Source organism: Erpetoichthys calabaricus, chromosome 7 (genome assembly GCF_900747795.2).
Source record: "Erpetoichthys calabaricus chromosome 7, fErpCal1.3, whole genome shotgun sequence".
Classification (NCBI taxonomy): domain Eukaryota; kingdom Metazoa; phylum Chordata; class Cladistia; order Polypteriformes; family Polypteridae; genus Erpetoichthys; species Erpetoichthys calabaricus.
In genome coordinates this window covers 72256564-72278541 of record NC_041400.2, presented here as the reverse complement: position 1 = coordinate 72278541, position 21978 = coordinate 72256564, and the positions used below count along the sequence as shown (strand labels likewise).

The following is a 21978-nucleotide window of genomic DNA, read 5'->3' as shown; positions in this document are numbered from 1 at the left end:
CGCCAGTCTGCAAAACCGATCGGAGAAATTGCGTACGCCAAGGTATGAGTTACCGTGGAAATGTGCGTGGCTTTACGCCAAGTTTAGGTTTTATACATCGCGATTGGAGCGTGGGAAAGGTTCGTACGCAACATTTCTGTGTGTACGCACCGTTTATACATGAGGCCCCTGGTCCGTGGTGAATATATTTTCCCTTTTTCGAGTAATAATTTTCATTTGTTTGCGATACTGTGATGTTTATCGTACTGTTAATAATGCATCACTGTAATGTGATTCACCTATCCTATATAGTTTGGACGTGTGAGGATGATGTATGTTTAATACGGAGTGTTCGCCCGTGTCACTCTGGGTCTCCCCACTGTTACTACGAAGCTCTTTCCAAACTATTATGCGGTGCATTTGTTCTTATTATTACCCATCAGGTGTTGCGCCTGTATTATCTGTGGTTGTCCTGTTAATATTGTATAACTGTAATGTGATTCCAATATGTAGTGTAGTCCGGTTTGTTGTTGTTTATGTATGACGTCGGGTGTCCGCGTGCGGTTTTTTAGAAGTGCGTGGATAATGCTGTGTACGTTGATTTCAGATGCGAGTTGTAGGCGAATGGTTCTATCGTAGTATCTGCCGTCTTCCGTACCACAATTCGCTTTCTGTAATATCTCGGGCTTGATGTGTGACCCTATGTGGACTCCGTACTCTGTCCCGTTTTACTCTGGTGCGGGGGGGGTGACTCCTCTTTTTCCGTACCATCTCGGGCTTGAATTGTGAACCTTTGTGGACTCCGTAGTATGTCCCGTTTTACTGTGGGGCGGGGATAATGTGATTCAAAAATGTTGTTTTGTCCGTATCTGTGGGGTTTCTGCATGATGTCAAGTGTTTGCTTGCGGTTGCTCTTTCGTTTTTGAGGTGTAATCTCGGGCTTGATGGGTGACACCGTGTGGACTCCGTAGTCTGTCCCGTTTCACTCTGGGTCGTGTGTGTGACTCCTCCTTTTTGTGTACTATGGGCTTTGTGTGGCGCCTGCGTCTGACTCCTCTTTTTTGTGTGCTATGGGCGCGTCGCCTCATTTCTTATTTCTGTTAGTGGAGTGGGGCTTTGTGTCTCATTTCTTATTTATGTTAGTGTGTGTACTCCGTAGTCGGTCCCGTTTCACTCTGGGGCGTGGGTGTGATTCCTCTTTTTTGTGTGCTATGGGCTTTGTGTGGCGCCCGCGTCTGACTCCTTTTTTTTTGTGTGCTATGGGCGCGTTGCATAATGTCTTATGCGTTGCCTCATTTCTTATTTTTGTTAGTGGAGGGGGGCTTTGTGTCTCATTTCTTATTTCTGTTAGTGTGTGTACTCCGTAGTCTGTGACGTTTTACTCTGGGGAGTGGGTGTGATTCCTCTTTTTTGTGTGCTATGGGCTTTGTGTGGCGCCCGCGTCTGACTCCTTTTTTTTTGTGTGCTGTGGGCGCATCGCCTCTTTTCTTATTTCTGTTAGTGGAGGGTGGCTTTTCCTGCGATTTCCGTTGGTTGGAGGGGGGGGCTTTGTGTGGCGCCTGCGCACTATGTCTTTTGCGTCCACGGGCAGGTCCCTGCGTCCATATCCGGTTTACCATTCTCGTTTAGTAATATGGATATTTTTACCACCACCATTTTGTATTTTCTTTTCACTCACGGTTACTTCTTTTTTTTTTTTTAATGTCTTATTGATTTTATTGAAATCACACAATATTCCATACAAATACATCAATTTTACAAGAATAGGATTGAAAACAAATCAACCCCCACCCCTCACTCATGGTTACTTCTATTTGTGTACTTTCTTTTGGCCACATTGTTGTTATTGACAGCTCCCTTTGCTACCACATGGCAGCCAGATGTTGTAGTTAGTGACATCATCAGGTTGTTGCTATTTAAGACAGTGTTAAGACACTCAAGAGTTCCTAAAGAACAAAGTCCCAAAACGTCCAAAAATGGCCACTAGAGGTGGATGTTACCATCAAGCAAAGAAACACTGGATCTTTTTATAATAAAAAGATTTATTTTTCAAAATTTGCTCTGTAACAAAAATTAAGCTCTTTGGAGCACTTAAAGGTAAAATGTGTTGCCTGACACAATAAAGAGAAACCAAAACAAACCAAGTCCCAATACAAAATCCAAGGCAAAGAAAAAAAAGCAGAACACAGGTTCAGAATGTCCAGAAAATCACAAAACACAGAAAAATCAGCTTCAAGGAATTGTGGGTTGCCCCCCACCCTTGTAGAATTGAGGGCAGTCCCCTATAGTGATGGGCAGGTGGCTCCACCTCTTGGGGCCCCACCCACAAAACACAAGGAATGTAACTGAAGCATACATACATAGAAAAAATCAAATTAAATAGAGTAATGCAAATAAGCAAAAATAAAAAAAATACAAACAAAAGAAGACATAAAACAAAGATGTGCACCCCCAAAAATAAAGGCTGAAATATAACAGGCGGCAGTGGCTTACAGCTTTCTGGATATTAAAAAATAAACCTCTGTGCAAAAGCTAGTAACAAATATACATTTAGAAATCTTTACATTGGATACGTAGTTTAACCTTTAAATTACATACATAAAATGTCTATAACTAATTATTAAATAATTTATAAAGATGTCTTTCAGTAATGACTTAGTAAAGTATTCCCAATATATACATTATCTGACATTTTTAACTATTTCAATTTACATGAAGGGGTGGCACAGGTGGTAGCGCTGCTGCCTCGCAGTTAGGAGACCCGGGTTCGCTTCCCGGGTCCACCCTGCGTGGAGCTTGCATGTTCTCCCCGTGCCCGGGATTGTTTCCTGCCCTCTGTTGGCTGGGATTGCCTCCAGCAGACCCCCGTGACCCTGTGTGCAGGTTAGAAAATGGATGGATGGAATTTACATGATCTACTAATCTGTTAAAGGTTATATACTTATTTACTTTTTACTTAATTATTTATGAAAATTATTGGTGTTACCAAATTTTGTAGATAAAGTTTAGTATAAGTCTGATCTGACCACAGTGCCAGCTGTTTCATTGTGTTTTATGACAAATTCCTGGTAGGTCCTAAGATGATTAATTCTTTCTACTAACTTCTTCTACTCTACAGGACAGTATTAATCAGAGCCCCTTTAGTCTCAGGCTCTGATCTCCTTAAGCCCTTTCGATGTAAAATTTATGGAAAATAAAAAGTTATTATATTCATGTTTTCTCATAAATAGATATGAAAACTTATAAGTATTAAACTTAGTGTAAGCAATAGCACAAATTAGGTATGCCAAGCAAATAGTTAAATAAAGGCACATGCCATATTGCTTTTTTAATTAAAGCTTAGCTGAAACCACCAATATCTTAACAACCTGGAGAACAGAAAAGGGGGAGAACGATAGATAGAGACAGCCCGTGATCGGAGAGGAGAGCACCTGCAAGTTGAAAGCTGGCCAGAAAATAAGCGAAACAAAAAGTGAAGATGAATAACAAAGCATGGAGAATATTGGTGGTTTCCATAAAAACATAAAAGAGGCCAGCTGCAGAAGGGAGTCAAATATGCAGCGAATGAGAGGTCTTGAGTGAGGTCAGGATGATAAGAAATGATTATATAAACTGGAACTTTTGCTTTTTCAGGGCTCAAATCAGTTTGGCTTAATTGGGTTAAGTCTGTGTTATTGTTTATTACAATAGAGCTAATTACTCTGTTTGCCTATCCTCTGACTCCTCGAGCCTTCTATTGAGGTGAGAACTTCTGGTGCGATTTCTGCCCCAACAGTAACTGCTTACCTCTCCATGCCTAGCTTGCACTGTTTCCATAATCTGTGCATGCTAATCATTATAGGTTTGACTTCCTTAAAATGTCCATTAGTGTCTTTTTTTCATACTTTTCATTCAGACAGATTGTGTGACCAATGATTCCTAATCGGATTAGAGTTTTTATCCAGAAAATGTGACAGTGACTTCAGTGGTGCACAGGAAGAGGCCAAGAGGAAGGAATCTGTATTGAGATCATTTCTTTCAAATGTGAAAAATGTATAGCTTCCAGTATTCAAGGGTCTGAATAATATTTATGTCAGCTGCATAACTTTGGCTTTTAAGATATCTATATGACATATAACTAATTTTGTCTTAAAGAGTTTGCAGGCAGTAGGCTACATCTGTGAATTTAAAACTGTGGGCCCATGGCCCCTGGGAGTCCACCAGACAGCGCTTGAGAGGTCATGGCACTCCTGGCATGGCTGATGTTCTTGACCAAAAAAATTAATTCCAGTTTTGAAGGTTATCTTTAAATTGTCACATGTTTTTACATAAACTAACTGAAAATGTTCTGCAGTTGTTACATGAAAGTAGTTCTGTGTCACTATAGTTATAGATTAGTACTGCAAGTCTCAGCTAGTGTGGTATGTGGGCAGCTGTCAGGTGATATGTGAGGAAACACAAAGGGGGGGGGCAAGACAGTGGGCCTTAAAAAGGCACTGTTAGTTATACAGTAGATGAACTTGAGTCTCCATGCTAGTCTGCAGTTCCACCTCTCCATCTCACAGTGCTCATGTAGCGAGGTCTGCACTCCTGCTCACTCACTTGACCTTGTTATGCTATTCTGTGTTCACCATCCTTGTCAAATCTTGTGTGGGGGTCCAAGGTCACAAATTCTTCTGTCTCATCATACCTCTTTCAGGCAGTCCATTTCAGGATGGAGAGTGCCTGGGAACAAAGTGCCAAAACCAACAGATTTTGTGAAAAGAGAGCATTGTAACGTGATTGCTATTTCACAACCTGACAGGAGCCGTTTGCATAGTGTCTCTCTGGTGTAGTCCTCCATTGTCACAGTATTTGTAGTTTTCTAAATAAACTTATTTACTCTATACAGGTCAAATCCCTTTATATCGAATATCTTTATAACGAAATTTTCATTACAACAAAGTATTTTTATGGTCCCGACTGTTTCCCCATATGACGCGAGTATATAGAAATCTCATTATTACGAAGTACATTCAGCAGATACTTTCATTATAACAAAGTGCCCAAAAGACCTTGAAATCCCTGAATAAATCATACACAGAGCAGCTAGTTCTGTGGCCGCAGCTCAGTTGTGCACAATGATCCCCAAACAGAAACACTGTAATTTTTTTTCTTTCTTTGAACTTTCCTCGTACTGATTTTTTTTTGCCCTTTTTGTTTCCTGCGGTTTTTCAGTGGTACCTCTTTCTTATTGCTCGTCAACATTTAAAAAAACATCCATTGGAATTTAACTCATTGTCACCCTCCTATAGAAACGGCAGACACGAAAAAGAAAACGATAACAGTTCATATTAGAAAAAAACTTTACATTTTTTGCAGCTCTCGATTGCGGCAAAAAAAGAACGTTGCCAGTGATTTCGGAATTTCACACATTGACGCTGTCAACTTTCGTGAAAGACCCAAGCAAGAAAAAGAAAAAAAATCTCGGGTTGCAAACGTATGTGAACTGCTGCATTTGAAGACGTCGAAAAAGCAGTTTTTATGTGGTTCAGAGATGCTCGTTCAAGAAACATTCCTATTAATGCGGCACTCATTCAAGGTAAATGTGAGGTTTATAAACTCTCTTGAGACCTCCCCTAACTGGGACAACACACCGAAGAGCGTCGCAAAGTCCGATCTTCGCCTCTATGGAAGACTGTTTATCTGTTGCCGGGGCAACAGCTATCTCCAAAGATATTCTGTGGTCTCTCCGCCAAAGCAAACAGAAAAGATATCGATGGTGATGCAGCCTGACTGCTGTGTCTGTGTATAGCAGAGTGGCAGATCATGCTACAATAAATAAAAGTGTCCGTTCCAGTTTCAAGTAGAATAAAGTTGGTTTTCCTAAAGTACTGAGATTCAGCCTCGTGTTTTGGGATGCAAGACAGGGACTTATAGTGCAACCCCGATCTTTTATGATTTGCTTCTGTGTCACTTCACTGCAGCGCTTTGAGCCTGTTTTTGCCCTGCCCCGGGCAAACGACAAACAATCTTCCACAGACACTGTAATCGCATTTCAGGAAAGTGTATTATCGCAAGGAAATACTTGAGAAAAATTCTCGTCAGTATAACTTGTAGGCAGGAGGAGATTAACATGAACACAAAATAAGCTATTGAAATGATTGCAAACGCCTGGGCCCAAGTTAAAGAAAGCACTATAGTAACAAATACAGAATCGTCATTACAATGAAATTTTCGTTTTAATGAAATATTTTTTAGGTCCCTGGGAGTTCGTTTATAACGAATTTGACCTGTAATCATTTTCAGAACAGTTTTTTGAAATTCACAGACTAATTCAAAAGAATATACTGTACAATGAGGAGAAAAGACAAATTTTAACAATTATTAATAACAATAATATCTAACATTTAATTTTAGTGTTATTAAACAGATTGAAAGCTTTTGTTTCAGACACAGGTAGTCAACGTTTGTACTACCTTAAAAATAAATATGAGAAATAGGCAAATGTAAAAAAATTGAAAGGCTTTTTATTCCACATCAAATCAACTACTATTTTTACATTAAAATAATTAATACAGAAAGCATTTGGCATATACATGGAAAATTAAAAAATTACAGACCCATGCAAAAAACGATCAATAATCCCTTGTAAAAATTCTCAAATGCAATATTAGGGAAGGGTGTTAAAGAAATCTACTTTTAATGGCGCCTAGCAAAGGTTTGGTCCTTAGCCACTTAAGATAAAAAGTGGTGGTGCTTCAAAACATTTCAGTTCTTGGAGATGAAACGCAAAAAAAAAAAAAAGGATCCATCACATGATGCTTGATCAGTATATTCAGATTATTCATATATCAATAATCTGCTATACTTAAGCATTTGCTTTGAATAATAGATCTGCTATTATTTAAAATCATGCTGTGGGACTGCTGTTAGCAGAAACCAAGATTATGTCCAGCTTCAAAGCGATTGGGCTTATATTAGTGGGGTGCCATTACTATGCGGAACATTATGGAGTCCCTTGGCTAAAAACATTTAAAAACTTCTAGGCTACATAACACAATATTGTGTTTCTTGCACCTAAACTCTGAAGTGAAAGGGCACATTGTGTCTTTAAGACACAATATAGGTGGGTCTGTTTTGGGGTCCTGTTTATTTTACCTTGTGGTGGTTAGGAGACCTTTTTTAAAAAATGAAGGTCAGTAAGGAAGAGGAGAGAAAGGAAGAAGTAAAGACTTAGAACCTTGACAAAAGGTAATAAGTCATTGAGTATTGATTTATTACCTTATAACGACCTTTGAATTGTAGGATATGCCACAGTTGCCGAATGCAGTTGCTGATCTCATTGACAGACCGTATTAATTTACATGATACTCGGTCTTACATGACTGAAAATCAATTGACATAATATATTTAGTGACTACATGTCAACTTTCCAGCACAGTAGAGCTTGTCCTCTATAATGTGCTTCCTCACAGAAATGGCAGGTATGAAGGTTAACAGGTACAGAGAGCTTAGCTGGAGTCTCTGCCCTTATTTTCTTTTTCTATTCTGACATGGAATGTAAAACATTAGACAGCAGACAGGTGAGCTTCTCTTCTGTTTGTGACGTCCGCAACACCCACATTCCTCATTCCTTATATGATTTGTACTTCTGGATGAGCATTCATTGGTTGTCAGCTGTCTCTTCACACAGAGCCTGTCCCTAAGACTAAAGACCAAATCAGACTTGTTTGATTTTGGTTGGAGCGAGTCATAGACTAGTTTGAGTGAGCCACTTGATATGTCACATTAAATGACTTGCCTTCACAGGAGAGTGACGACTGCCTCTGAGCTCGCTTAAGATTACACTGCATAACAATTTTTTTTGAAAAGTCTTTGCTTCCTGAAAAAGTTTTTGCTGAATGTGACAGGGTACTTACTGGGTTAGCACAAATATGGTTTTACTGCATCACGTAGGAACTCTGAGCAATAGAGCATTTATATGTTTACTGACAATAACGTATTTAGTCATGTTATGTTTCGCATAACGTATTAAATTCAACAGAATTAAATGTGTTTTGCTCCTGATTTTCTTTTGTATTCAATGTCTGGTGCATCACGTTGCAGTGTCCAACAGTAGTCAGCAAGCATTGATGGATTCCAGGTTGCCCTGGTATTGTTTCTCCATCCTTGCAATGTCCTGGTGAAACCTGTTTCGTCACTGACAGCAGTGAGATTTGCGGGGAAGAAGTCCAAGTGTGAGTGGAGGAAATGAATCTTGAGTGACATGTTGCACTTCATTGTCTTGTATGCTTTGAGAAGTTTGTCTACCAGCTGAATGTAGTTTGGGGCTCTGTAATTGCACAGAGAATTGTCAACAATGTCTTTGAAGGCTTTCCAGGCAATTTTTTCCGCCCCAACTAACAGATCTTCAAACCGCTTGTCACTCATAACATGTCTGATCTGGAGGCCAACAAAAATGCCCTCTTTGATCTTGGTGTCAGTTATTCTTGGGAACATCTGTCTTAAATAAGGAAAACCTTTGCCTTCCTTGTTCAGTGCTTTCACGAAATTCTTCATGAGTCCCAGTTTTATGTGAAGAGGAGGCAAAAATATCTTTGCCGGGGTCGACAAGCGATTCATGTGCCACATTTTTCTGTCCTGGAACTAACTTTTTACAGAGTTGCCAGGTTCTGTCAAGAATAGTGCGACTCTTTGGCACGGCTGTCCCATTCACAGATGAAACAACAGTACTTTGTATAGTCGAGCTGCAGTCCTAGTAACAGAGCAACGACTTTAAGATCTCCACAGATATTCCAGTTGTACCTGCTATGCTGGGCGTGTTTCAGCAACAGTTCCATATTCTTATATGTTTCTTTCATGTGTGCTGCATAGCCAACAGGTACTGAAGGATAAACGATGCCATTGTGTAACAGAACTGCTTTCAGGCTTAACATTGAAAGAATTAATGAAGAACGCCACTCTTCCAGGTTGTGATCACAACCCAAGGCCGAGAACAATCCTTCACTGTCACAACAGAAACAGATACTGTCGACTTTGGTTATATCATGATGTCGGCCTTGAAACTCAGAAATTTTCATACCTGGTGATAGCAAACACCATTCCTGCAGTCTCAAACCCAGCAGCTCGGCTTTTGCTTTTGACAGACCCAAATCTCTGACCAAATCGTTCAATTCAGACTGTGTTATCAGATGTGGGATCGCCTGATGAGCACGGTTCAAAATCTGGGTCAATGTCACTGTCAGTACCCTGCATTGCAGTTTCTTCATCTGGTTCATCTAAGGTCCAATCCTCTGGTGGTTTTGGAATTGGAAGACTGTCGACATGTGGCACGGATTTCATTGCTGAAGGCAGATTAGGATATTCAGTTGACTTCTTGTTTTTGACAGAGAAACCAGACACATTAGTCAAACAGAAGTAACAGTCCGTCTGTCACATGGTCTTTCTGTTCTCGCCATATCATTGGAACAGCAACCGGCATCATCTTTCGAGTGCCTCTGAGCCAGGCTCTTAGACTGACAACACATGTCACACAGCAAATGTGAGGCGCCCATTCCTTGTCTTGATCACCAATTTTGCAGCCGAAATACAGATGATAAGCTTTCTTCACAAGAACAGTCATCCAACGTCTCTGAGGCGCAAGCGTATATTCGCCACAGATATAGCAGAATGTATCGCGGCTGTTACGACATTGACAAGACATATCGCCCAACACCAACGCATCTATAGCATCAAGCTTACTTACTGGTTATATTGCTACAGATACTATACTTTACTATACTGATACTATACATACACACTGACTATCTATATTAACCAAATGAGCAGGATCGGTGTATGCAAGCCACCTTTTATAGCATGCTGAGACAGCGTCAAGCTCATTCAGACCTGCCCAGGCATGCCCAGGATGTCAACTTCCAGAGAACAGCTTCCAACCTGGCCTGATTCCATACCTGGACATGCCCAGACTGCACAAATCGTTGTTGATAAGTCATTTATGGGAGCGAAAATGTTTGGATACAAATATAAGAAAAAAATCATGACAAAACTGAAATGGTACGTGATGGGTAAATTTTAATGTGATATTCGTGATCAGCACCCAAAAAGTTTTAAGAAAACACCCAACAGTGTTCAAGAAGCAAAACTTTGTTGTGCAGTGTTATATAAACGACGGCTATGACTGAAAATCACTGGAAACATTGTCTAATGTGGCAGGGCCTTAGGTGAAAAGGCACACTATGTAGCATTGAACAAAGCAATTCACGTGAACATTAGCAATATTCTTTACATTCTTATGTATTTCATTTTTTCAATCAATCAGTTTATTACCTGCCACATTAAAAAAGTGTTATTCATCTACAGTGTTTTCCAAGGTATTTTTTGTAATGTTTTTTGCACATCTTTGTTTGTTTTTCTTGAGTTTATTTTGCATTTATTCTATCTGTATTTAATTAGAGTTCATATGATTCTATACAATTTTGGTAGTGTTCATATTTTCTGTAATTGTTTGTAAAGTTTTACCTTCTCAAGGGAACATTTAATTTTCCTTATCTGCTTGTATGTACTGTATATCTTCTTTTCTTCTCACTATGTATGAAAATACACAAAAAGGACCAATTTGAAGTTTGGAATGAGTGTAACAAGTGTCATTAGGATTTGTGTGAGGACAAACTGGAGCACCCAGAAAAAAAAAATCAATGCACATATGGAGAGAATGTACAAAATTCACACAGGCAGTGGCTGGACATGAAATTCAAACCTTCGACATGGGATCCATGAGTCAGCAGCATTAACCACTGCACTGCTATTAGATCATAATTGACTAGAATTAATATGGACTGGAGTGCCATGATTAGTGTTTGATAATTTGGAGTTAAGGGAGACTTGCTGGTTTGTAGTTTCACCAGCAATGACCAGTTTACTCAGTTGCATGTTAATGTAGTGCTTAACCCTGCAGCATCAAAGCTTAAGGAACCTGGGTTTGCTTCTGAATCTGATATGTAGTATACACTCTCCTACTATGTTAGAAGAGCTTTCTTTATGTGCTGTGATTTCATCTCTAACATGTGCATGCTAGATTAACTGGTGACACTAACTTGGAACTGTACAGGTATGTTTGGTTATGTCAATGACTGTGCCAGTTGATGGACTGGTTCCTTATCCGGGGTTAGTTTCTGCCTTACCTCATGCTGCCATTACAGGCTGTGGCCACTTGTGACCCTGTCAAAGAATAAGTGGGCTTGTCCAGGTAGCCTGTCATAATTGTGGCTATAAATTGACTTGGTTTGAATAGGTGTGTATCTTTGTTGCAAAAATGGAGCGTGCCCTGTAATGCACTAATGTTCCCATCCACTGTTTCTTCCTGATTTACCATCCACAGTACTTCTGGGAATGGGCTTCAGCCCCTAGTAATCCTGTAATTAAACTAATGGATGAAGAAATGGATGGGGAGATTTGATTAAAAATGTACCTGTTGATGTCCATGAGCCATTTCTTGCAGTGAAATGTTTCATATGGGCTACTGTGTATGAGATAACTTTCCTTCTTATTCTTTTCTTTTGGCTGCTCCCGTGAGGGTCGCTCACAGCAGAGCATCTTCTTCCATATCTTCTGTCCTCTGCATCTTGTTCTGTTACACCCATCATCTGCATGTCCTCTCTCACCACATCCATAAACCTTCTCTAGGCCTTCCCCTTTTTCCTCTTCCTGGCAGCTCTATCCTTAGCATCCTTCTCCCAATATACTCAGCATCTCTCCTCTGTAACAGTCCATACCAACGGCAATCTCACCTCTCTGACTTTGTCTCTCAACCGTCCAACTTGAGCTGATCCTCTAATGTACTCGTTCCTAATCCTGTCCATCCCTCGTCACAGCCCCAATGCCAATCTTTGCATCTTTAACTCTGCTACCCTCCAGCTCTGTCTCCTGCTTTCTGGTCAGTGCCACCGTCTCTAGCCCATATACAGTAACATAGCTGGTCTCACAACAATCCTGTAGACCTTTCCCTTTCACTCTTGCTGATATCCATCTGTCACATATCACTCCTGAACACTATTCTCCACCCATTCCACCCTGCCTGCACTCTCTTTTTCACCTCTCTTCCACAATCCTCATTACTCCTGTACTGTTGATCCCAAGTATTTAAACTTTCCACCTTCGCCAACTCTACTCCTTGCATCCTCACCATTCCACTGACCTCCCTCTCATTACACACATGTATTCTGTCTTGTTCCTACTGACTTCATTCCTCTCCTCTCTAGAGCATATCTCCACCTCACCAGGGTCTCCTCAACCTGCTCCCTACTATCGCTACAGATCACAATGTCATAAGGCAAACGTCATAGTCCATGGGGACTCCTGTCTAATCTCGTCTATCAACCTGTCCATCACCATTGCAAATAAGAAAGGGGCTCAGAGCTGATCCCTGAAGTAATCCCCACCTCCACCTTGATAGATTCGTCCACTTCTACCGCAGACCTTACCACTGCCACAGTTCCCTCGTACATATCCTGTATAACTCTTACGTACTTCTCTGCCACTCCCGACTTCATCATACAACACCACAACTACTCTCAAGGCGCCCTGTCATATGCTTTCTCCAGGTCCACAAAGACCAATACAAACTCCTTCTGGCCTTCTCTATACTTCTCCAGCAACACCCTTGGAGGAATCCTCGCATCTGTGGTGCTCTTTCTTGGCATGAAACCATACTGCTGCTCACTAATCATCACCTCACTTCTTAACCTAGGCTTCCACTACTCTTTCCCATAACTTCATGCTGTGGCTCTTCAATTTTATCCCCCTGTAGTTACTACAGTTCTGCACATCCCCCGTATTCTTAAATATCGGCACCAGTACATTCTTCTCCCCTCCTCAGGGCATCCTCTCACTTTCCAAGATTCCATTAAATAATCTGGTTAAAAACCTCCACTGCCATTTCTCCTAAACTCCTCTGTGCTTCCACAGGGTATGTCATCTGGACCAACGGCTTTTCCATTCTTCATCCTTTTCATAGCTGTCCTTTACTTCCTCCTTGCTAATCTGTTGCACTTCCTGATTCACTATCTCCACATCATCCACCCTCTTCTCTTTCTCGTTCTCTTCATTCATCAGCCTCTCAAAGTACTCTTTCCATCTGCTCAACACACTCTCCTCGCTTGTGAGTACGTTTGCCATCTTTATCCTTTATTACCCTAACCTGCTGCACATCTTTCCAGCTCAGTCCCTCTGTCTAGCCAATCGGTACAGGTCCTTTTCTCCCTTCTTAGTGTCCAACTTCTCATATAACTCATCATACGCCTTTTCTTTAGCCTTGGCCACCTCTCTCTTTCACCTTGCGCCTCATCTCCTTGTACTCTTGTCTACTTTCTGCATCTCTCTGACTATCCCACTTCTTCTTTTGCCATCCTCTTCCTCTGTATACTCTCCGGTACTTCCACATTCCACCACCAGGGTTTCCTTTCCTCCTTCCTCTGTCCAGATGTCACGCCAAGCACCCTTATTGCTGTCACCCTTACTACTTCTGCTGTAGTTTCCCAACTGTCTGGTAATTCTTCACTACCACCCAGTGCCTGTCTCACCTTCTCCCTAAACTCAACTTTGCAGTCTTCCTTTTTCAACTTCCACCATTTGATCCTTGGCTCTGCCCTCACTCTCTTCCTCTTCTTGATCTCCAACGTCATTCTGCAGACCACCATCCTATGCTGCTTAACTACACTTTCCCCTGCCACCACTTTGCAGTCTTTCAATCTTCAGATTGACTCTTCTGCATAGGATGTAATCTACCTGTGTGCATCTTCTTCCACTCTTGTACGTAACCCTAGTGTTCCTTCTCTCCTTAAAATCCGTATTCACCACAGCCATGCCCATGCTTTCTTGCAAAATCCACTATCCTATGACCTTCTTCATTCCTCTTCTTGACACCATACCTACCCATCACCTCCTCATCTCCTCTGTTCCCTTCACCAACATGTCCATTGAAATCCACTCCAATCACCACTTTCTGTCCCTTGGGTACACTGTCCATCACCTCATCCAACTCACTCCAGAATTCTTCTTCCTCATCCATCAAACATCCAACCTTGTACTAACAACATTCATCAACACACCTTCAGTTTCCAGCTTCATAATCATTACTCTGTCTGACACTCTTTTCACCTCCAAAACACTCTTGACATACTGCTCCTTCAGAATAACCCCTTACCCCATTCTCCTCCCATCCACAACCATGATATAACAATTTGAATCCACCTCTGATCCACCTGGCCTTACTCCCCTTCCATTTAGTCTCTTGCACTCACAATATATCAACCTTCCTTCTCTCCATGATATCGGGCTAACTCTCTCCCCTTACCAGTCATACTGGCCAACATTCAAGCTTCCTTCCCTCAGTTCCACTCTATTTACCTTCCTCCTCTCCTCCTGCCTCCTGACACATCCCCCACCTCTTCTTCTCCTTCTTCAGCCAAGAGTAGCCCAATTTCCACCAGCACCCTGTTGGCTAACAGTACTGGTGGCAGTCGTTGTTAACCCGGGGTTTGACCGATCCGGTATGGAAATTTGTATTGTTGTCCGCATATTGATTTGGCAAAATTTTACACCAGATGCCCTTCTTTGACGTAACCCTCCTCATTTATCTGGTTGGACCGGCACGAAGAAACACACTGGTTGTGTGCATCCCCTGTGGCTGGGTTTTATGAGATAGCATAGCATTCAGGAAAAGAGTCTGGATGCCATGGGTGTATTAAAATACCAATCTGTAGATCTTCCTTTTTAAAAACAACAAACTGCATCCCCCCTTTGTCTTAAGACAACACTAGGATCCCTGTATTTCTATTTGACAAAAATATATGGAAATTATTTATTTTAATTAAAGCAACAATATTGAACTCTGTCCTGATTATCTACTCAAACTGTTTAGAATCATATGTTTCTCTTCTCTCAAAATGGAGATGGATGTTTATTTTATTGCTATATTTTTTGTTGCATGTTTGTTGCCTGTGGCCATTTCTTGTAAGAAATGTCTAGAATATCTCATCTGGGCATTTGAGATGACTTTCCTGAGTACACTATTCATCTATAATTATATCAATACTAGACAAAGAGCCCGTTTCGACAACGTAAGATGAAATGGGCATGAGTTTGTGTCAGCAGTGTATGAAAAACAAATGATAAGTAACGAAGAAGTTGTTTTGTAATGATTGTAGTCCGCTTTACTCATTACTGTACAGGCTTGTACTGTTAGTTGATGAATTTTCCAAGTCTATAGTATAATTTGAATGATGAATGTTCCAGTACAAATATGGAATAGTAATAAGTATAAGCACCACAAACCTGATATACAGGTAGGGTGTATTGAATGAATGCGTAATTGAATCAGAATGCGTAATTAGGCCTCGATCTGTAGTCGAAATTGCCTCTCAGAGCCTCTAGAGCTTAATCGAAGTCGCCTTTCTCTTTGAATTTTTGTGGCCGTAAATCTGCCGCCTGCCGCGATGTTGGGGTTGGATTCGGTCTCGTAAGGTTTTTCGGGCAGCTGCGCAAAAGGCGACTGCGCATCTCGCTTTGGACGACATGAGTGAGTGAGTGAGGGAGGAGGGAGGTGAATTATGTATTAAGATTATACACTAAGTGCCTGTTTTTTAGGCATATGTATCTAGTACTGGCTAGAATTCCCCTTTGACCTCCAGGAACAGCTTAAATTCTTCAGGTCATGGATCCAACAAGGTGCTGAAAAGCATTCCTGTGTGAAATTTGGTCATGTTGTTGACAGTGTCACACAGCTCTTGTGATTTTGTGGACACACATTCCATTTCAACCCAAAGGTGTATAAGGTTATTATTTAGCTTGGCAGCATCTATTTGAAAAAGGCAAGCATGTTTGTCATAAAGGGGATGCACCTGGGCAGCTAGGTAAGCTATGGCACTCAATCAATGCTGGGTATCAAGAGGGAAAATGTGTGCCAAGAAAACTCCACTGACACCATCTGCCTAAACCTTTTACACAAGACAGGAAAGATCAATATTTGCTTTCTGTTTATGGGAAATACTGAGCCTGTCATCGTAAATGGCACATAAATCAAGATTCATCAGACATGGTTACATTTTTTAAGTCTTCAGATTACTCCATTTTAGGGATCATACATAGGGTCCGCTCTATCCTCATCTTCCTATTCATTGCTGACAGGAGAGGAACCCAGCTTGGTTGGCATTTGTAGCCTATCCATTTGAAGGCCTAACACTTTGGGGCATACAAATATGCACTTTCACACACCACTGTTTTAAACAGCCAATATTTGGGGTATTTGTGGCCTTTCTATTAGGTTTCAATTGGCCTGGTCATTCTCTCCTAAACCGACTTTTTCCCAAGGTGTTTACAACAACAGAACTGCCATTCACTGCATGCTTTTTTTTAAACTGCAAAATATGAAAATCTTAGGAGGGCAACGTCTAAGAAGCTAGCCACCAACATTCATACCAAAGTCCAAGTGACTTAAGTCGATGTCGCACTGCATCGACTTCTAGTTAGAGGGGATGTCAGACTAGACGACTGCAGGCTTTGCAGGTACAGCAAGTTCAGCCTCAGTCTCAGGTCCTTTTTTCTTTTTTTTTCATTCTCTCAAGATATATATAAACATGCAACATCAGACAGAAAAGACTCTTTGGTTTGCAAGATCCAACACACCTCTATTCCGTATTGCTTGTTAATGTATTATATGCATTGTTCAACCAGATGTGCTCTAATTGGCTCTTAACTCTCACTTACTGAAAGCCCACCACTATGACTTAAGGCAAAATCAAACCCATGGAGCACACCATGACTGCCTCTGACTTGCTAAGATTATGTAAATGAAATCTGTGACTGACGACCTCTGGAAAAGTCTTGTAATGTGATGGGGCCTTTACAACCCAATTCTTGACCATTGCCTTATGCACCATATGCAGAAATTTATCTTTTGTAATTTTTCTCGTTGAAAATAAAATTCTCATAATTGTTTTTGCAGAAGCTATTACCGTTTTAATTTCATAAATGTAAAAGGACAGGAAGACTTTGTGAAAACAAATGACCTCAGCATTTATTTTGTCTCCACAGGTTTCTGTACTTCGTGAAAAGCTGGGTGTGTTTGAAGCTGAGGTGCTCGGTTTGAAGCAGGCTCTGGCTGGATTAAATGGAGGGACAGGGGCCTCAAGTCCCACTCAAGGTGCTGCAGCAGCTGTCACACCCCCAGCACTGCCCTCCTCACACCCTGATTCTGCTCTGCTGAACTGCCAGAGTGATGAGGGCCAAAGCACAGAGACAAACAGAGGGCCGAAGTGGGAGGGCTGCGTAGGCAGATGGAACGGCTGCAGGGAGAACTAAGACTCGAGAGGCAACAGCGGAACAACAGGCTGTCACCTTTGCAGAGGAGAGGCAAACGTGGCAGGGAGAAAAAGACAAAGTGGCTTAAGTATCAGGCACAGCTGCAACTAACTATGTGGAAATGTATCAGAAGAACCAAGCCTTGGAGCAGCAGTTAGTGACCTCAGCTCCAAACTGAACACAGTGTCCTCTGAGGAGAAGAAACAGTCAACTGCTACGTGGGTTGGCCCATCTCGTTTGGAGAGGATTGAATCCACCGAGATATAAATGAATCTTTTTCCCGTGCAGATCATGCAATGAAACATCAGGTGGCAGTGCTTAATTAGCTGGAGGTCCTGCTTGTGGCAGCATCTGGCCCCTCTGTGTTACATATGCTGGGGCAGATTATTCAGTGAAAGAAACAGCTGTGAAATGCCAAAAATCAGTGCACTGACATAAGTGAAGGAGCCAATATTGACATTTTGGATGAGTTCCTGGATTTTTTTTTTCTTTACCTCAGACATCTTCAAATTTGAGTCCAGCCATTAGAAGCAAACAAAGCTGGGCATTCCAATATCGCTGCTGTGAAAAATTTTGCCTGACCCAGGTCACATGTTGATTTGTGGTAAACAAGCTAATCCCTGCTTGTCCAATAATTATAGAAGCAAGCCAGTCTCTCCTAAATCAAGATCAGTCTGTCAGCAAGCTGATATCTTCATGACCAAGGTTTACCTTGAGTACAGGCTAATGATGTCTGCTAGACTGAGATTGGTCAATGAACCACCATTGTCATCTGTGACTGACCAAAGATTTCAGCCTGCTGAATCTGATTGCAGGTGTGAGTATGGTCAGTGTAGCCCTGGTTGATCACATTTGTTTATCAGCTAGGTCAAGGTTAGTTTTCTGCTTAGTTCTAAATTAGTCAGTATGCTGATGTCAGCTTGACAGGAGGTGGTCTTTATAAGAAGCCAATCTGTAATATACTTGGATGTCTGCTGGATAATAGGTCTTTTCTTGAAGACTGAGCTCTTCTTTTGTGAAGTACTGTTAACTATCTGTTTTAGAAACTCCTTATATGTTGATTTCCTACTAAATAATATACATCAAATATTCAAAAATGTTACCTCTGCCCATATCTTTTCCTAAGTATTGAATACTGTTATTTGAAAGCATTGTTCTGTAAGTAGCTTGAATGACTGTTAAGAATTCTAAACCTGCATCCAGCCAGGCTTCCCATTGATGATCACCACTGCTTAATTCTGTACTTCATAAGCTGATGCAAAATTATGTATTGTTGGAAAATCTGCAGCAAATTTGTTGTTTTGATTGCAGGTGGCTTTATAGGCCTATACTGGCACTAGAGTTTATACATCCAACTGGGCCAGTATTAAGATGAGATTAAAAGAATATTAATGTGTCTTCTTTGATCTGGCCCTCCTTCAAACGGTGTCTGATGGGGCAGTTAATCAACATCTCTTTCAGCTGTTTGTTTTATCCATGCTCTAACTGAACAGCTCTATCAATTGTGGCATGAATTATTGGTCCTCTCTGTTAGAGATTATCAGCATAGTATCTTTTGGTAACAGCACTATGAGAGCAATGTGTGTCAGCAGTGTCTTATGCCGCTTTTGCCACCACAGCCTGGATCTGAGTGAAACCAGATTATGCCTGGCTTTCTGTTGTCTTCTTTCAGAAGGTTTCTGGGAACCACCTGTGGCATTTCATGGCTTGCTAGGTTCCTGCTCTGTATGTGGACCGGTCAACAACCTAACCTTCAACTAGGTTGTGGTAATGTTATGGTGATTGGTTTCAACTTGTGTTTTCATGCAGTAGAGTTTAGATAAAACATTGTTTCCCATGAGGCCATATTAAAACACTTGGTTTGATTTTGTTTTGTGCCATATTTTTTTTGTGCTAGAAAGAGTCAGACAGGTGTTGGACCATAGACAAGATGCAAGTGCTTATTGCAGTATGAGTATAAGGTGTTCTACTTCAGTCAGCAACGAGAAAGAATACAAGCAGATTCACAAAAGCTGGACATATTGGGGAATGAAGTACATCATAAAACGCTGCTAGGAAAAACAATAAATAGTAAAACAGAATATGAAAAATATCAGAAAAAGGGTAATTAACACCACAGATATTTCATTCCTATTTTCTTTGTCTTAGATACACAAATATGCATTGCTTATGCTTGATGTAAGCAGTATGCAAGTGACACTTATAGCTTGTAATGGGTCAAACCCAGATGCTGGAGGGCCACAGCTACTACAGGTTTTTGTTCAGGCCACTTTCCTTATTAGCAACCAATTATTGCTCCTAATGGAACATCATTTTTTGCCGTATTAAGATTAAGTTTTTCTTTTTTTGTTAAGATGTTGACTGTCACAGTGAAAACTGGTACATTTTTTACTGATCCCAATATAAATCAGGTTGTTATTTTAATTAATTAAATGCATTTCATTATTGAGCAAAACTCAATGTAAAAAATGTTTTCTCTCTATTATAAGAAAAAAATCTTGTGACGAGACGTGATCTTCTGAAGTGAGACAGAGAGACACTTCAGAGAGGCAGAGACACTTTCACTTCCCACAACACGGTCAAATTATGGTCAAGTCACATCATACTGACATCCATTGGAACCATGTTCCCGTGAGACGGTGACCTAGGCAAGGAAAGTAATAATCAGCCCGGAACAAGTGGAATTGAGACTGGGTGAGAAATAAAAGACAAAGAGTAAAAAACACAGTAGAACTTCATAAAGACGTTCAAAAATGTTGTGCCATACACATGCAGAGCAGGTTACAGATTATGAAAGCAGTGAAATTCGAAAGCCTCAAAAAAAAAACCTTGGTGCGATACACACGCAGAGCAAGTTCAAAAATAGGACAGTACTAAAATTCGAAAGTGTCAAAAAAAAGAGTACAGATCGCATTCTCACAAACAAACGGAAATTATTACTAGGTGAAACAACCAAACAAAAAAGAGATCAAATATATGGACATAGGTGATATGTCGGAAGTATGTAGATATTGTAAGGCTTTAAAGTTAAGTCGGATACTTGTAGATCGTCTCATTCGTGTTGCCATCAGGGAAAAGTATTGCTGCTTCCCAATGAAGAGGCGTTTCCGCAAGAATTCAAAGATTTGTTGTTTGGTGAAAGCGAAATCCACAACAGTACAGGCAAAATATACACATCTACAATAATCTTTTGCGTTTGCATCATTTAATGCTTAAAACGTTGATTTACATAATAATGGACCATACGCTATGATAATCTGTGTTCCCGTAACAATTACAGCTATGACAAGTTTAATTTTGAAAAAAACACAATTTTGGTCAGGTGTATTTTTATGATCACGGAGAAGCGATGCAACATAGAATTGAAAGAGTTAAATGATCCGACGTATTAGAAATTCTACAGCCAATAATGGATACAAATCTATACGTCCAAAAATATCGCACTTTAAATGAAATTTATCAGCAAAACACGGACAAAGAAATTTTCTTGGATTTCTATATGAATCCGAAAGATCACAGTGGCATTTATGATAAACCCACATGTGGCGAATTGTCAGCAATAATTATTTCCAAAGACAGAGTAGATATTCGTGTATATCCAAAGGCAAAGCATGATTCATCATTTCTGTCAAATACATCGCCACGTGCTGACCCTTTACTCTTTCCTTTGCTTTTCCCAGATGGCGAAACAGGATGGTCATACAATATGAAACAGATGCATTCAGAAAAACGAATAACACCCACAAAATATTTTGGGTCAAAATTAGTGATAAGTTCCCATGTATTTAACCCACTTCTATCATCCCAACGTCTATTGCAACATTACATTATTAATGCGTATGTAAAAGTCGCAGCAAATCGTCTCTTCTTTATTACATCGACTCAAGCTAAACTTAGAATGGAATATATGCAAGGTCTCATTGATCACGTTCAAAATCCAAATATCAATAGTTCAGGCAAATTCAAAATAGGTAAAGCAGTAATATTACCATCATCATATCAAGGTAGTCCAAGAGCATTGCAACAGTTATATCATGATGCAATGGCAATTTCCAGAACTATTGGTCGGCCAGATTTATTTCTTACAATGACATGCAATCCACAATGGCCAGAAATCCACAGCTTCTTGAGAACAATGCCACCGGCTACATCGGCTGTGGATATTCCCACTTTCATACGTAGATTGTTTTATCAGAAAGTCTTATTTTCATTGAATGATGCCATTTGTATTAAAACGTGTACAGTTTCCCGTGAGAATAGCTTTTGCAATGACAACTAACAAATCACAAGGACAAAAATTTGAAAAAGTCCATTTATTTATAACAGACAAAGAAAGGATATTCACTCACGGCCAGTTATACGCTGCATTATCACTCTGTAAGACCAAACAAGCAATCAAAATTCAATGCGATCTTGAAGAAAAGTTCATTCCAAATATTGTTTTTACTGAAGTTTTAAAATAAAAAGTGAACGTAATGTATAACAACAACAACAACAACATTTATTTATATAGCACATTTTCATACAAAAAGTAGCTCAAAGTGCTTTACATAATGAAGAAAAAAAGAATAAAAGACAAAAAAGAAATTAAAATAAGACAACCTTAGTTAACATAATAAGGAGTAAGGGTCCGATGGCCAGGGTGGACAGAAAAAACAAAAAAAAACTCCAGAAAGCTGG

The 21978-nt window shown here is 40.3% G+C and overlaps 1 protein-coding gene across 1 annotated transcript in view; it reads left to right on the top strand.

The window, feature by feature from the left end:
* LOC114654253 (leucine zipper putative tumor suppressor 3) overlaps positions 1-21749 on the top strand; it is a 115590-nt gene extending 93841 nt beyond the window's left edge. The window contains exon 8 of the mRNA XM_028804678.2: positions 17032-21749. Coding sequence (XP_028660511.2) covers positions 17032-17298 — 267 coding nt within the window. The 3' untranslated portion in view covers positions 17299-21749. The remainder of the gene's footprint in view (positions 1-17031) is intronic.
* The last annotated feature ends 229 nt before the right edge of the window (positions 21750-21978 follow it).